General features: G+C 40.8%; 1 protein-coding gene across 1 annotated transcript in view; it reads right to left on the minus strand.

Moving 5' to 3' along the window:
• Positions 1–17722, minus strand: part of gabra3 (gamma-aminobutyric acid type A receptor subunit alpha3) — a 285967-nt gene that overhangs the window by 33167 nt on the left and 235078 nt on the right. Inside the window, exons 5-6 of the mRNA XM_037688046.1 lie at positions 17201–17421; positions 2800–2882 (exon numbers count right to left, since the gene is read on the minus strand). Of these exons, the coding sequence (XP_037543974.1) occupies positions 2800–2882; positions 17201–17421 (304 nt within the window). The remainder of the gene's footprint in view (positions 1–2799; positions 2883–17200; positions 17422–17722) is intronic.

Raw genomic sequence — 17722 nt, forward strand, 5'->3', positions numbered from 1 at the left:
TATATATATATATATATATATATATATATATATATATATATATATATTTATACAGGGAAGTAGTGGCGCAGAGGTTAAAGAAGGTGGGCCTGTGATCGGAAGATCGCCGGTTTAAGCCCCGGTACTGACAGCATCAAAAATGTGGGTGGGGTAGGTGTAGCACCCACACCTGCCCCCACCCTCATCCGTCCCACTCTGGGCCCTTGAGCAAGGCCCTTAACCCCCTACCATCTGCTCCTCTGGGTGTCCTAGATAGAAGCTCTCTGCTCCACACAGAGGGCTGTGGTAGCTCGGTGGTCCGTGGTTGAGTCAGGAAGGGCATCCGGCGTAAAAATAACTGACAAGTCTTCGTGTGACTTAGTTTGCTGTGGCGACCCCTGAAGAAGGGAGCAGCCGAAAGAGAAAAAAAAAAAGGAAAAAATAAATAAATATATGTATATATATCTCACAACTGTTCTAATTCTGGGTTTTGTACCTTAGTGACAGTTCAGTTCATCTGAAGTGAGGTTTTGTGGAAAGTTATGAACAATTTATAACTTTAGTTTGACTTCGGTTATCAATCCACTTTGGGCTCTGACTGTTTGGACTAGCCACTAGAACAGGGGTCTGCAATCTTACGCTCTGGGGCCACATGTGGCTCTTTAGTCCCTCAACAGTGGCTCTTTGAAGCTTTGATAAAACATAATGAAATCTAATTGTATAGATTTTTATACCCACAACAGAAAAGACTAGTTTTGGCAATTTTATTGAAAAATTTCTGTAAATTTTTGACCGATAATTACTAGTAAGATAAAAACTTTATTGATCCTGCAGGAAATTGTTGAAGTAGTAAATAACAGTTTTTTTCAGCTATTCCATTCTTCACATGTCACCACTCGCAAGAAAGATTTGGCATTTTGTTTTATGCCAGATGCCCTTCCTGATGCAACCTGGGCTTGAACCTGCAACCTCAGGATTCAAAGACCGCAGTGCTAGCCACCGATTTACCGCAGCTCCACCCGATGCTTAGTTATTATTCCACACATAGGCCTATTAAAACTAAACAGCCACTGGCCAAAAGGATGGCCCTGCAGAGAAGAGCAACAACATCAGGCCAGGACTCTGCGGTCTACACTCATCTCCAGGCCAGCGGTCACTCGTTCAAGGATGAAGATGTTCACATCCTGGATAGAGAGGAACGATGGTTTGAGAGAGGAGTAAAGGAGGCCATCTTTGTGAAAAGAAATTGTCCATCATTAAAGAGGGGTGGAGGCCTCCGGGTTCAACTGTCCCCCTCTTACAATGCTGTGATTGCTAGTATCACTCAACCCTCTGTGAATAGTAAACAGCCATCAGTGTGCTTATGATCCATCATATGGGGGCCGAGATGGTGTAGAGGCAGGGCAGCCGGCTTGGGACCCGAAAGTCCCAGGTTCGATCCCCAGTCACTGCAAATCACGTGGCGTCTCTGGGCAGCACGTCTCATCCCCAAAATGCCCCCCGGGCGCTTTCAATAGCTGCCCACTACACCACCTGGTGGTGGATGGGTTAAATGCAGAGACTAATTTCACCATTGTATGGAAACATACAGTGCTGACATTGTGATGACATTATTATTATTATTAGGCTGATGGTCTTTCTTGATCATGTGATCAGCTGGTTTTGGTTGTCAGCAGCAAAACTGGTTGATCCACTCTGAGAAGGTGCTATTTAAGAGACTGAGCTGAATACAGCACCTCAGACTGAGGAAGTTTTTTGGATGAAAGATGAAACGTTTCTACATTTTTTTGTTGTTTTGCCAGATTTAACTTTTTTAGATTTTTCTACCTGGATTATTGAGCATGCATCAGGATACATAGGCCTACTGTTTTAATTTTTATCAAAATCGTTAAACTATAATTATTTTCCTTCTTTACATTATATGGTCTTTTTTGTCTTAAAATGTAAAAATATCAATAAATGTAAAAATTCATGATATAATTTTAGTTTTATAATGTCACCTCCACTGGCCAGAAAAGCCCTGCTCCAACAAACTCAGTGGCCCATGGGCCATCAGTTGATAATTACAGTTGTAGCAGGTTTTGTGGCTCCAGACACATTTTATTTAGTGAGCGAAGGGGCAGAAATGGCTCTTTTGATCAAAAGGTTGCAGACCTCTGCACTAGGCCTTCAATCAGGTTGGAAATAAACACTGTTTCTCTAAACTGAGTCTATTCAAAGACCTACTTACAACATGGAAGATATTATCTGATCATAATTTTTCAGAGAATCTCACTTCAATAGGTCTGAACTGTGACTAACAAGAATGTAGTGGAGGAAGTGACATTTTCCAGATATTTCTGATCTGTATCTAATAAATCCATAAGACTTTAGGTATTTTCGGACTTTACCTTCAATAGTACCTCTGATTTATTGGAGAAATTATCCTGCAAGCATTCTGACTACAAATCGTACCCAGAGCATTTCTATAGCATTCTTGTACTTCAGGACTAAAATATTGTATGAAACATGTTCCACGGCACATATTTATATCTGAAATAACCTGCCGCGAGTCACTGGGCCAGGCTCCTTTAGTTTGCAGCTGAGTAATATTCTTCATTTAATGGTGTTTAAACCTTGATCTTTATGCACTGAACCACTTACTCAGCAGTAAGCCATTCTGTGTTAAACACAAGGACTTCCTTGGCTCTTCAGCTGTGTAACAGTATATTCCTCTTATGCCAAAAGTGGACTGAGGAAGTGGAATACTTCTGACGTGTTGCCTCATATCTTCTGGTTTAATAATTTTTTTTAAATCTGAGATCATCCGTGCTGACTTACAGCTTCCAAACTTCAGAGGACAGGCGTGTGCATCCATTGGGAAATCCTCCAGGTGCATGGGGCACTCTGCATGAATGGTCAACCTGAAGGGCAGAAACAGAGAGAATTGAAGGCCTGGCATGCTGCAGTCTGAATGTGGCGAGCCTTATAAAACATATGTGTCTCCAAAAACATCCCAGAGTGACCTTCCTTACACTATAATCTATAGTCAGGCACAAAAATCTCTGCCGATGTCTCAATTAGACGTTTCAGATTTATCAGCTCTTAACTGAGACTAACAAGAAGCCCTGGAGTTTATTTTGTCTGTCCAGATCATGGCCAGACTTCAAAATGTTCCCTAAATAAATGGAGAAATATGGCTCACATTACCTCACTCATAAATATTTGATCAAAGATCAAGTTCAAACAAGACAGAAAGCCATAAAAGCCATCCTTCAGTGGACTGAAATCCACCATAAATGGAGCAAGAATTGGGTTATTCTAACTCAATTACAACATTTATAGCCGATGCATTAACTCAGTATTGGGTTATTTGAAAACAACAGGACTGTAAAATAACAACTGAGTAAGTAAAATAAGTTTGTTTCAATGAGATTCTCATTTCTGTAGAATGTAGACCTAACTGAAAATGCTGCAAATCAAATACAGTCTTTCTTGTTTGTATAAAATATTGTATTTATTGCATGTCTAACTTGCTTTTTTATGTAACGTGAGTTTTGAAATGCTGCTAAGAGCCCAATAAATCAAGTAACAAGTAGATTAATATAGTATTTCTTACATTGCCAAGTTTATTTGAGTCTTGCGCAAAATAACGTGCAACATCCCGGCGTGCTTCTGAATGCAAACTTAATGTTTCTAATTAGCTTCTCGTAGCCTTTACAACAACCCTGTGCTGGTTGTTTCTCTCTCCCCACTCTCTCGGCTGCTTTCTGGTGCTGTCTCATTACTGATAAGTGGCTCAATAACTACGTAAATTAACACAATACAACATAAATCAAACGCGAGCCTTGCACCGATGCGTATCACACAGCACTTACACCAGCAACTAATTGATGTCGTTCGTCTATTGCTAAACTGTACACAAAGAAATAAAGGCAAGGGGAAAAAAGATCACAGATTAACTTTGATTACAAACAAAAGGAGGGAGCTGCCTTTGCGGAGTCAAACTTCAGTGAGGCCGTTTAGATCACAGATCACCTTAGGCAGAAATCATCAGCATGCAGCAACCCATCACGATATTAGTTGATAATTTTTTAAGCATTTAACCAGATGCTCAGATCTTTTGACAAGTAGTTCTGTAACAGTTTTCTGAGTCGAGCTCGCATGCAAACCACAATCACTCCCCTCCTTCTGGAAGGTCGTTAGGGTCTTTGTTGGCCTGGCTGCCAAGCAGGTGGCTTTGATCACATATGCAAAGTTGTAAAGTGGTGTGAAACCGGTCATGGACTTAATACCAAACTGACATGTGAATGCTGGAATTGTGGAACCAGAAAAACCTTGTATTGTTTGTTAAGTATTTTAAAAACACACAAGGTAAGAAAACAAACTAGAAAGTTCCTGGAGAAACTTTAGACGGGGACTGTCACATTGTGGCCATTTAATTTTTTTGATTTGACAGTACTGTGTGTACTCAGCTCCAAGTAGATTCTGGTAGACTATCAGACAGCTGAGGAGGGAAAGCAGCTCTTTACTAACACTGTGTTCAGTGAAGGTGGGGTGCTGTTGACCACAAGCATTGATGTCATCGGGAGGTGGAGGGAATACTTCTCGGACCTTCTCAATCCCACCGGCACGTCTTTTATGGAGGAAGTTGAGTCTGGGGACTTTGGGGTTGGTCTGCCCATAACTGTGGCTGAGGTTGTTGAGGTAGTTAAAAAGCTCTGAAGTGGCAGGGCTCTGGGGGTGGATGAGATTCACCCTGATTTCCTTAAGGCTCTGGATGTTGTGGGGCTGTCTTGGTTGACATGCCTTTGCAACATCGTGTGGACATGGGGGCAGTAACACTGGATTGGTAGACTGAATTGGTGGTTCCCCTCTTCCAAAAGTGGGATCAGAGGGTGTGCTCCAATTATAGGGGCATCACTCTCCTTAGCCTCCCTGTTAAGGTCTATTCAGGGGTACTGGAGAAGCAAGTCAGATCGTTGGTCGAACCTCAGATCCAGGAGGAACAATGTGGGTTCCGTCCTGGCTGTGGAACACTAGACCAGTTCTTTACCCTCACTAGGGTCTTTGAGGGGTCATGGGAGTTTGCCCAGCCAGTCTACATGTGTTTTGTGTACTTGGAGAAGGCAATCAGCTGTGTTCCTTGGGGTACACTGTGGAGTGTGCTCCATGAGTATGGGATTGGGGTCCCATTGTTATGGGCTGTTCAGTCCCTATACAAGTGGTGTGAGAGTTTGGTTAGCATTGTTGGTAGTAAGTTGGACTCCTTCAGGATTCCCCGTTGTCACCGATTCTGTTCATAACTTTTATGGACAGAATTTCTCAGTGCAGCCAGGGGGCAGAGGGATTCCAGTTCAGTGGCTTTCCATCTCTGCTCTTTGATGATATGGTCCTGTTGACGTCATCGTGCTGTGATCTTCAGCTCTCACTGGAGTGGTTCGCAGCAGAGTGTGAAGCGGCTGGGATGAGAATCAGCACCTCCAAATCTGAGGCCATGGTCCTCAATCAGAAATGGGTGGCTTGCGCCCTTCAGGTCGAGGGCGAGGTTCTGCCTTAAGTGGAGGAGTTCAAGTATCTTGGGGTTTTGTTCATGAGTGAGGGAGGATTGGAGCATGAGATTGGCAGATGGATTGGTGCAGCATCTGCAGTATTGCAGATTCTGTACTGGTCTGTTGTGTTTAACAGAGAGCTGAACTGTAAGGCAAAGCTCTCCGTTTACCTGTCGGTCTATGTTCCTACCCTCACCTATGGTCATGAGTGCTGGGTAGTTACCGAAAGAACAAGATTGCAGATACAGGCAGTTAAAATAAGCTTCCTCTGCAGGGTAGTTGGGCTCTCTCTTAGAGATAGGGTGAGAAGTTCAGTTATCTGAGAGAGACTCGGAGTAGAACCGCTGCTCCTCCACATCGAGGGGAGCCAGTTGAGGTGGTTCGAGCATCTGGTAAGGATGCCCCCATGGTGCCTCCCTAGGGAGGAGCTTTAGGCATGTCCGACTAGGAGGAGACACTGGGGAAGACCCAGGACACACTGGAGAGACTATGTCTCTCGTTTGGCCTGGGAACACCTTGGGGCCCTCCCAGAAGAGCTGGAAGAGGTGGCTGTGGAAAGAGATGTCTAGACCTCCCTGCTCAAGCTGCTGCCCCTATGACCCAACTTCGGAACAAGTGGAAGATAATGGATGGATGGATGGCGTAATGTGTGTGGAGTAATGTGTGTTCGATTTCGCTCTCAGCTACTACCATACATAATTTCAGCTTAATATAGCAATAAATCAATGACTTATGGTCATTATTTATTTTACGATATGGTAACCATCTTGGATTTTTGATTTGCAATGAGAGCCTATTAAGGTTTGCTCTCAGCTACCAATATGCCAAATTTCAGCTAAATAGCTCTAAAAAACGCTGAGTTATAACCATTTGAAATTTGCTTTGGCAGCGATCTTGAATTTTTAGATTTGAATTCAGAATGTGTTTTGCATTGCTGTCAGATACCACCACAGCAAATTTCAGCTCAGTATATTTTAAAATAGCTGAGTTATTGTATTTTTCCCTTTTAGCTAAGGCAGCCATCTTGGATATTTAATTTGCATCAGGAATGTATAACAACTCACTCTCAGCTATGGCCAAACCAAATTTCAGCTCAATATCTCAAAGAATAACTGAGTTATGGTCAATGTTAAGTTGTCCGTGTTAGCTGAGGCAGCCATCTTGAACCAAAATGGTTCCAAAAGTTAATCAGTGTTTTGTTCAGGGACCTCTCCACTCTAGGTCATGTGACCTCGTAGTTTGAGGCTGTTGAGTTCTGTCAGTGTTTATCAATGAGTAAAAAAGGCATCTTTCTTAATTACGTCGCCAATGTAACTCAAAATGCCACTAAATAAATAAGCGCATACATCACAGTGCTGAGCTGGTCGTTTTGATGTAAAATTTGTGGGGGTACACATTAGGGTTCGGGTTGCATTAAAGTTGAAGGAAGAGTAAGACTCTTTTCAGGTGGATAATATAGGTAGATGCCGCTGCCTTCAGGCAGTCCCCAATTATTAAAACAAGAACAAGAATGATGTTTTTGGTTGTCAAGACAAATCTGGGAAGATTAACAAGTTAACAATCGCACAGTAACTCCATAACTACAACTGCTATAACTTTTAGTTAACCTGTTATAGGTTTTAGCAACTATTTAGCTATGTTTAGCTAGCCTTCGCATCTTTTTCATTTTAACTAACCCTTTGACATAGTTACATATTTGCTAGCCATTTGCTAATTATAACTTTTAGCTAGCCTTTTAGTTGCTTGTAGCTACCATTTTGGGTCATTTCGATGCATCATGATTAAAGTTTCAGCTATTGTTTTGCTGCTTTTAGTTTTAACAACTTGTTTCAGCTTTTCAACAATCTGCATTCACACTGCATTTGGGAAGAAAAAAACATTTTTCTAGATTTTGTAGTTTGCTTCATTAAGATTTTATAAACCAAGCATTCATGAAGTATTTACTAAAAGCTGCATTGAACTTGATATTTCTTGCTACATGCTTTATGCAGTGGAGTTTTCAATTGTACATGTACTGAAACATCATGCAGCTGCATTTGTTTTAAAATTTGGTTTAGCAAATTATTATTATTCTTTCTGCAAAATGTTTTAAAAGAGAACGCTATAAAGTTTTTTTTTTTTTTAATCCAAGGACCATACGGTGTCGTTATATTCTACAGAGGAAACAGCTGTTGGTAGAAACCAGAGGTAAACTGACAGTGAGTGATAAATGCTCTGACAAAAATAGGACTGCAGCAGCTCTGGCAGACAATAGCAGCTCCCTGCTTTCAAAATAATGATGCAATCCGGCAATGCTTGGGCCGTCACGGCGTTTGTCAGTTCAGATGCTGCAGACGTGCTGATTAACTGGATTTAAGCTGTTTTCTAGTGAGGAGTGCTAATCAACAGAGAGTGTTGAAACACTCGACACTGAACTTATAAGATGGATTTACCTCATAAATCCCAAAACTGTACCTGTGCTGCCAGCAGGACATTGTTCTCCGTCTTTCCTTTGGAGTGGTACACACAGGTTAATGTGGGATTTGTGAGGTGGACAGGCTCTGTGGTTTAGCATCTAATTCCTGCTAAAACAGATGTCCAACATGGGTTTCAAATTAAAGCTGCTGTGATTTACTGTATATATGGAAAATTATGCCATTGTAATATTAATATGTGCAATATCCATATTGCATTTAAATGGCCTGATGGCAATAAATCTAAAGCTATTGTCTTCCAAGTCCCATACAATTACACACTCTATGCCTGTAATCTGATTGGTCTCTCAGAGATCAAGTGGTGTGGCCCAGGCTTTTGGGGCTGGACTGATTGTGTGCACAGCAGTACATACCCTGTTCTGATGACAAAGACACAACAGAGAAAGGGGAACACAAATAAAACCACAAACAGAAGGAAGTAAAACTTGCATTCTTTGAGAGCATATGTATCATTTGATGCCAAAGTTTTAAATGAAAATCTTGTGAAATCTATCTGCTCTCAAAATATGTCACAGGTATTAAGCTGCCAACACCAAATCCTAGCTCAGTATCAGTAAGATTAACTTAGTTTTAACTATTTCTATGTGTGCTGGCCAATTAACTGTGGTGGCCATCTCAGATTGGGTTGATTTTTAAAGTTAGTCTGATCAAAGATTTCTTTATACAAACTATCGACCAATCTCTAAACTCTGCATTTTAGCCAAGGTTCTAGAAAAACTGATAAACTCTCAAATCAAAAATTACCTGGACTCATTTAACATCTTACCTCCACATCAATCTGGTTTCAGGAAACAACACAGCACAACCACTGCTTCACTGAAGGTTCTTAATGACGTTGTTGAAGCACTGGATGCTAAGGATTATTGTGCTGCACTTTTCTTAGACCTGTCTAAAGCTTTTGACACTGTGGATCATAACATCTTGTGTCATAAACTCTCAGAAATTGGTTTCTCAGATCACACCATTGGTTGGTTCTCTAACTATCTTTCAGACCGGAGGCAATGTGTTCAACATAATGGTACTTCCTCCAGTTATTTAACATTCAACAATGGTGTACCACAAGGCTCAGTCTTAGGACCCACACTCTTTACAATCTACATACATAATGTAGGTAAAAACATCCCTAATGCATCCATACATTTCTATGCTGACGACACAGTTGTTTATTGTCGAGCTAAAACAGTTGCTAAGGCTTTCCAGCTTTTGAAATCTGCATTTAACTACATCCAGACTGATTTGTTCCGCCTCAAACTTGTCCTAAATGCCGAAAAAACCAAAGGGATGCTTTTTTCAAATAGGAAGTTGGTCCCAGCAGTTCTTCCTCCGATTTTATCCTCAAATGGTGTCCCCATTGAGTTTGTTGATTCCTATAAATATTTGGGTATCTTGGTCGACTCACATCTTTCTTTTAAGCTCCATGTGGAAAACTTGATAAAGAAACTGAAAGTTAAACTGGGTTTCATTTTCAGAAACAAATCCTGTCTAACCCTGAATGCTAGAAAACGCCTTGTATCTGTGACTTTCCTTCCCTCAATTGATTTTGGTGATATTATTTACATGAACGCTCCTACAAGAACCCTGCAGATGTTGGATGCTGTCTATCATGGTGCACTAAGATTCATAACTGGCTGTGATTATCGTACCCACCACTGCACCCTGTATTCACTGGTTAACTGGACATCATTAACTTCACGCAGACTCTCTCACTGGTACATTTTCATCTTTAAATCACTTCTTGGTCTGTTGCCTTTATACATCTCCTCCTACATGTCTCTGCGCGAGTGCAGCTACGGAGTGCGCTCTCAGGACATTATTACCTGCAGTGTTCCCTCAGTGAGGACTGAACTAGGCAAAAGGGCCTTCTCCTACTCCGCTCCTGTTTCCTCGAATATCTTACAAAAAGATTTGAAGCTCTCGTCCTTGACCTCTCTAAGTGTCTTTAAGAATCTGTTGGACTCCTGGCAGGGTCCAATGCAGACATGTTCCTGTTTTTAGTTTTCTACATTTGTCTTGGAATCTAGCTGTTTTTTGTTTTGTTACCTTTTCCTTTTAGCCATCCTATTTGTTAAAAAAAAAAAAAAAAAAAAAACTGTAGTATGAGTTTTTATAACTGTTTATTGTTGTTGCTGTTGTCCATTGTTGTCATCTTTCTTTGTTGAAATCAGGTCTCTCTTGTAAATGAGTCCTCGAGGCTTAATGGGATTTACCTGTATAAATAAAGGTTGATTGATACAAGTAAAAACCTGTTCACAGCTCCATGAGACATTTAGCTAACAGAAATACAGTTAATGCCCAACTTTGAAGCGAAGACTTACAACAGTCTGTAGAACTTGAAGTATTTGTTGACGATGACTCTCATCTGGAGGGGCATTAAGTGCATAACAGATTATAAAGGAAGGAGCGAACAATGCCCCAAAGACCCATCTCTGCCTGATGCCCTCAACAAGTTCTATGCACGCTTTGAAGACCCAAACAGACCACGCAGCACTAGACTCATCTCATCAGAACGAAAAGCTTTGCAGAGAGTGGTGAAGGCTGCACAGAAGTCTGTTGGAGTCAGCCTCCCCACCATCACAGACATTTACACCTCCAGATGCAGGAAGAGGGCCACCTGCGTCATGAAGGACCCCACTCACCCAGCACACACACTTTTTGCCCCGCTACCCTCAGGAAGGAGGTTGAGGAGCATTAAGTGCAGAACCACTAGACTGAGGAACAGCTTATATCCTGAGGCAGTTAGACTCATAAATCTCTAACCAGGATAATCACTGTGAAAAATCACATCGTGTTGCTGCTGATCTGTTTCATGTTGATGTGTTCATGCTCATCTGCTCACACAGACTCATGCTCATGTTCATGCTGCTGTTCGACGTAATGTTTTTATGCTATTAGTGCTTAGTTTATTTTTAGTTGATGTTTTTCTTAGTTCATATCTTAGATGTTATCATTGTTTTTCTTTTGCATTTTTATTGTTGGATGTAACTGGGACCCTATGTACATATTCCACCACATGTACCACATGTGGTGCGAATGACAAAGAATCTCTGACTAACTCTGACTCTGACTCATGTGTAAAACTGATAGACAATCCAGAAGTAGCTACAACCCTAAGGTTGATCATGCCTAAATATACATCCATGAATTGTTCTGGGGCTTTTAATAAAATTAATTCTCTGGTTCATGAGATATTTGGCTAACAAATACACACAGACAATTCCATAATCACTCACCTTTTATGGCAAACAAAACAAGAATGCATAATATATTATTCAAAGAACATGGCATAAAAATCTGTCAAATTTCAGGGGAGAAATAACAAATTTGTTTCTCCTCCTATTTTGTTAGAAAGTTGACAAATCAGCACCATTTATTAGGCAGTAGTGAAAACCATCAACCCCTGAGTGGAACGCTGTGGCAAAACTGGTTTGATTACATGTAATCACACTAAAGATAAACTGCCTAAACAAAGATATTTCTAGCCATAGATGATAGTTTCTGAGACGCTAAAACATGCAACAATTCTTGTTTTAATTTGAAGATAGAAAGCATCACAATTTTTTATGAAAATACTGCAATCATTTAAAAAAAAATAATAATGTGCAGCTCTATTTTCAAATGATCTGTTAAGTTTTCTTGGGTTTCCGTCGTCCATTCCTACATGTAGATCAAAACTTTAGAAACCCAAAGGAAAATATCCTTAAACATACATCACTGATGTGTCAATAAGAGTTTAGGATTATTCTTCTTTCAGCTGTTCCCTCTTCAGGGGTCGCTACAGCGAGTCATCCTCCTCCATCTCTGTCCTCTGCATCTTCCAACTACCTCCATGTCCTCTCCAACTGCATTCAGAAATCTACTCTTTGTCTTTTTCCTGGCAGCTGCATTTCTAACATCCTTCTACCAATATACCCACTGTCCCACCTCTGAACATGTCCAAACCATCTCAGTCTGGCCTCTCTAACTTTATCTCCCAGTTGTTTAACCTGTGCTGTACCTCTGATGATCTCATTCCTAATCTTATCCATCCTTGTCACTCCTAAGGAGAACCTCAACATCTTCATTTCTGCCACTTCCAGTTCTTTCTCCTCTCTTTTTGTCCATGTCTCTGTCTCCAGACAATACAACATAGCTGGTCGCACCAGTCTTGTAAACTTTTCCTTTGACCTTTGCTGACACCTTTTTATCACAAATCACTCCTGAATCTTTTCTTCATCCACTCCATCCTGTCTGGACTCTCTTCTTCACCTCTTTACCACACTCCTCATGTTCTTGGACAGTTGACCCCAAGTACTTGAAGTCCTGCACCTTTGTGACCTCTGCTCCTTGTAGCCTCACTGTTCCACCAGCCTCCCTCTCAACAGTACAGGATTATCAGCATAAATACATTATTGTACATATGGGAGGGAACAAATACACTGACAAAGACCAAAGGTTAATTTACTTTGACATTGTTCTCAAAGTGCTAACATCTTGACAGTAAACACAACTTATATCTGTAATGTCTTCTAGCTCAATTTCGAACATTTCCAAAGAAAGTTGGTGTCAGATCTTGTATTGAGCTGACAGTTTACCTTTTGAACCCTAACATTTGACTGAGACACATAAAACTAGTGCAATTTCTATTATAACTGTATTTTCTCTTCCATATCTTTCCATTCATGTGTCACTCAGCTGTCTGGATGTTTCATGTTCAGTGATCTATCCATGTGTCTATTAGCAGAGGAAATGGGCTGTGAAGATGTTGGAATGTGTCTGTGTGTGCTCTTAAAGGTAGCTGCTGTGAATTTGTCCAGAAATGTGGTCTTACTTCACCCACATATGACTTTGTTCAGTTTGGATCACACAGGTCGTCTGTGAATTTCTGAAGACCCAACAAGTGAACACAAATGCTGCCAGAATCTGTGTGTGTGTGTGTGTGTGTGTGTGTGTGTGTGTGTGTGTGTGTGTGTGTGTGTGTGTGAGAGAGAGTGTGTGTGTGTGTGTGTGTGGGGGGGGGTCCAATTTATAGCTACCTTTACAATCAGTCACAGCAAACTGGGCCTTTATATGGGTTTAAGCTTAACAAAAGAATACATGTATATCTTTGTTAAGTCAAATCTATTTCAGACACTTAACCTCAGATTACAACAAAATATCAATTTGATCCCGTTCAACTAATCAGGCAAGATAAACCAAACTTAAAAAAAAAAATTGGTTTGGAAATGTACAGCAGCAATTAGGAGAGAAGACTATAAACGAGGAATGCTGGTACAATTAGTGGAATGGTTTAGTGAGGTCTTCAGATTGTCTGTGCCAAGGACTGCCATGGCCCTAATGGAGAACTGAGAAGAAAACTTGTCTATCTAGAGGAAGTAGAAGCTGCCTTCTAATCTATTGATCTGATGAAAGCTCCTGTGCAGAGTATGCCCTCCTATCACCTAGGTAACTTCTCTCCCGTTCAACGACAAATTGCATTATTGATGCAGGTCATGCCACGAGTAGCCCCTGAATCAGACTCTACCCATGACTACCCACCAAACATGGTTCTGTGTGTCCCTGACCACTTCCATCTTAAATCACAACATCATGGCGACCTGCGCTGCAGAATCAATGAGGTCTGACGAGCCGTGCTGGTAAGTTTAGTGTGAAGCAAGGTGTGCCAATGACTTACAGTCTACTGTGGTGTGATGGTTACTCTGTTGATTTTGTCTGAGAAGAATATCTACACAAACAACAATGCACACTATCAGCAAATATTATAACTAAACATGAGGCTGGAAGCCATAATGGTTGAGCGCCTCCTCGTAGGTTAGTTTTTTAAGCATGATGAAATTATTTATTTGAGGCTTTAAAAAAGTGACTTGTTACATTAAAAGACTGTTTGTGAAGATTTGTTTTTTGCTGAGCAATAAATGGGAATTAGAAATATTCTCCGTCTGTCTGTCCATCAGTGTATGTTGGGAGCACGATAACTTGAAAAATAAGTGAGGTACTGACCAGTGACGTGTGGTGAGCTTTGCAACAGGTGAGACACTGACTGTCTGGAATCAATGCTCACATATATGAACCCAAAATAGAAGCTTATATTTCAATTTAACCTTTTTTTTTTCCTTGATCTATCTAATACCTTCTGTTTCGACTGAAAATCCAGTTTAGAAAAATCCTTTAGTTTTGAGATATGATCTTCCATTTTGTCTAAATAAATTTAAATGAGTGGACTGATTGCTTCACCCTGCCCCTCTGTGTAACAGAAGAATGCACAGGGACTCCACCTGAGGGGCAGCACTGCCCCCTATCGGTGCGGCAAGGTATATTCTGCCTCACCCTGTGTATTTTCACTGTGCATATATGACCGATTAGAAAGAAGAAATATGTCACACACATTCATTCAATATATTAGACAGACTGTAGAACATCAGCATGTGCAGCACATGTGCAATCAAACATGAATAATGGCGATATAAAGAGACAGCAATGGGCATGCTCCAACCGCCTTCTTCATATATTGTATATGACACAGCACCCCCAGAGGTGAACCAGAGCACTACACTGCCTCACCCGGCATTTCTTCCACATTTGAACAGGCGATGTGTATATTCCGCAATTTTGACCATTGAAGTGTTGAAATAATTCAGAAAACAGTTTTATAGAACAGTCAAGGTCAAGATCAAGGTTCTTTATTTGTCATTCAAATCATATGTGGTACATGTGGTGGAACAAAATTGTGTACACAGGGTTCCAGTTACATCCAACGAAAGTATAAATTGTACAAGAAAAATAGTAATAAGATCTAAGATATGAACTAAGAAATATGCTAAACACCTAATAGTGCCAAAACAGCAGCACGAACATGAGTCTGTGTGAGCAGATGAGTACGAATGAACACAGAAGCATGAAATAAAGTCAAGTGGTCAAATATATTTTCTCTTATCATTGTTAGTATATTACTTGTCATGATCACAGGTGCGGCGCTGCCACACCTGCCTGCACGTCACTGGTACTGACCTCCATTTTAGTTTGTAGCTGCATCTATGTGTAAGAAAGGTTCCTTTTGAAAATTGGGTTGCCATGTCAAAATCCAAGTTGGATTCAGTTTAGATCCTGCTCCTTAGTCTGTAGACGCCCACTCTCGTCTGTCCGTCCGTCTGTTCGACAGACAGACAGAGACACACACACACACAGACATGCTCATATATATATACATACCTGCACCCCCCCCCCCCCCCCACCCAATTATAGGAGGATCTGTAGTGGAAGTGGTCTCCAGCTACAAGTACTTGGGTGTGCACCTGAAAACCTCTGCTGGGGCGACAACATTACCAGCCTGATCAAGAAAGCTCATCAGAGACTCTACTGGACTGGGAAGCTCAGTCCTCACCTCCTCACCTTCTACAGGTGTGCAATGGAGAGCATCCTGTGCTCCAGCATCAACGTGTGGCATGGAGGCTGCACAGCTGCAGAAAGAAAAGCTCTGTAGAGAGTGGTGAAGGCTGCACAGAAGTCTGTTGGAGTCAGTCTCCCCACCATCACAGACATCTACATCTCCAGAGGCAGGAAGAGGGCCCCCTGCATCATGAAGGACCCCACTCACCCAGCACACACACATTTTGCCCTGCTCCCCTCAGGCAGGAAGTTGAGGAGCATTATGTGTAGAACCACTAGGCTGAGGAACAGCTTCTACCCTGAAGCTGTTAAGACTCATGAATCCCTAACCAGGAAAATCAATGTGGAAAAAAAAAAAATCACTGTAATGCCACTTGATTATTGATATGTGCTGCTGACTATCCATGCTGCTGATCTCATGCTGCTGATTTATTTCATGCTGCTGTGTTCATTCATACTCATCTGCTCACACAGACACGTTTGTGCTGCTGTTGTTCGGCATATTGTTTTTTTACTACTAGTCCTTAGTTATTCTTAGTTTAGGCTATTATCTTAGATTTTATATCATTTTTCTTTTACAATGTATACTATTGTTGGATGTAACGGAGACCCTGTGTACACAATTTCATTCCGTCACATGTATCACAGGAGATGCTAATGACAATAAAGAACCTTGACTTGACTTAAAGAACCTTGAACCTGCATATATACTGTATGGTGTTGCACAACAGCTTTTAGTTATTAAAACTTTAAGTTTTATTTGAGCTCCTTGTGTGGTCTGTATTCTTGTGTCTAATCTACTGGAACCTGACACTGTTAGCAATTTATTATGGTATGTAGGTGAGACTAATAATTAGTTATGATGACATCATTGCATGAACTCCGTAGGAGGACCAGTCGTGAAAATAAATGTCAAAACATGTAGTACATTAGCTGTAGAAGCATCAGAAGTTATTGCTCATCATTTTAAAGACAAATAGCAGTTTTTAAATTCATAAAGAAACTAAAGACCCAGAATAATCTTCACTATAAATGTATTTTGAAAGATACGATGCAGTTTACTGAGCTTTGTTTGACAGATTATTGTAATTCTAGTACCAAATAAAATCACTGAGCTGGTAAAAAAATAAGTAATTTTGTCTTTGTGTGACAGAGATTATGATACTTTCCTTCAAAACATAACCTGTTATCTTTCCACACACATTTAGGTACATAAACATGGCAGCGCTTGAAGCACATCATCAGTGTACATGTGTTTGTTGGCCTTGGCAGAACTACCACCGCACAGATCTGCTCATGTGAAACAACTAAACGAAATTCTTTCCCATTTCTCTTTTTGTCCACCCTTTGAAACAAATACGACGTCTGTGGATGAGCTTTAAAAAGACGTTTCTCCTGGACCGCTTTGAGGAGGGTTGACTCAGAGATTCAACGTGAAGATGCGATGATATCAGTTAATTGTTTCTGGTGTGGTTCTGCTCAGCACGGGTCTTCCCTGCTTCACTGCAGACAGAAGCCTTTCGACGTGGGTGGGATCAGATGTGTATCGCTGCGACGAGTGTGTGTGTGAAGTTGCAGTGACACAAGACACACAGCCTCCTTGTCTGTCTGTGTGTTTATTGCATTACATTGATTCATTTTATTCAAACTGACTTCAATTGAGCAGTAAAGAGAGTTATAGAGCGCTTATTGCTCTAAATGAGTTTATAACGAGTTTTTAGTACCTCCCTGAATGATATGAGTTTGGCTCACTCAGATGCCTGAAGTACCAAGAGTATTAGTAGGACTTACAAAGTACAATTAAAGAAATAGAAAAAGGGAAAATGTCTCACTCTGTTATGTCATGTGACTGACCTCATTGTGTAGAGAAGCGTCCCATTGTCCACTAGTCGTAGCAGTTTGTTTGGAGTTGTCATGTTGTGGGCCACAGATTTCTTTCCATTGTGGAAGAATGTATCAGGAGTCCAGATCTTACTGGCCAGGAGGTTGTTAAGGGGTAGGACCTGCATTGGACCATCAAACTTAAGCCTCTCATCCCTCCAACTTTGACGAAAGAAGACGTCGATGGTGTACTCCTATAGAGAAGGGTTTGAATGAAAACATTTACAGACTTGATATATTTTTTTTACATGAAAATGCAGGAAAACACACACACACACACACACACAGGCCTTATCAAATATATAAATGAAAGCTAAATTTAATGTGAAGCTGAACAAAGAATAGGATCTTTTTGGAATGGTTGTTAGACTCATAAATCCCTAACCAAAAAAATCATTGTAATGACACTTTAGAGATTTGACACTTTACCTGTGCTGCTGATTAGCCATGCTGCTGATTTTTTTTTTACCCATAAGCTGCTGTATTCATACCCAT

The sequence above is a fragment of the Nematolebias whitei genome, chromosome 14, assembly GCF_014905685.2.
Source record: "Nematolebias whitei isolate Nwh7 chromosome 14, NemWhi1, whole genome shotgun sequence".
Classification (NCBI taxonomy): domain Eukaryota; kingdom Metazoa; phylum Chordata; class Actinopteri; order Cyprinodontiformes; family Rivulidae; genus Nematolebias; species Nematolebias whitei.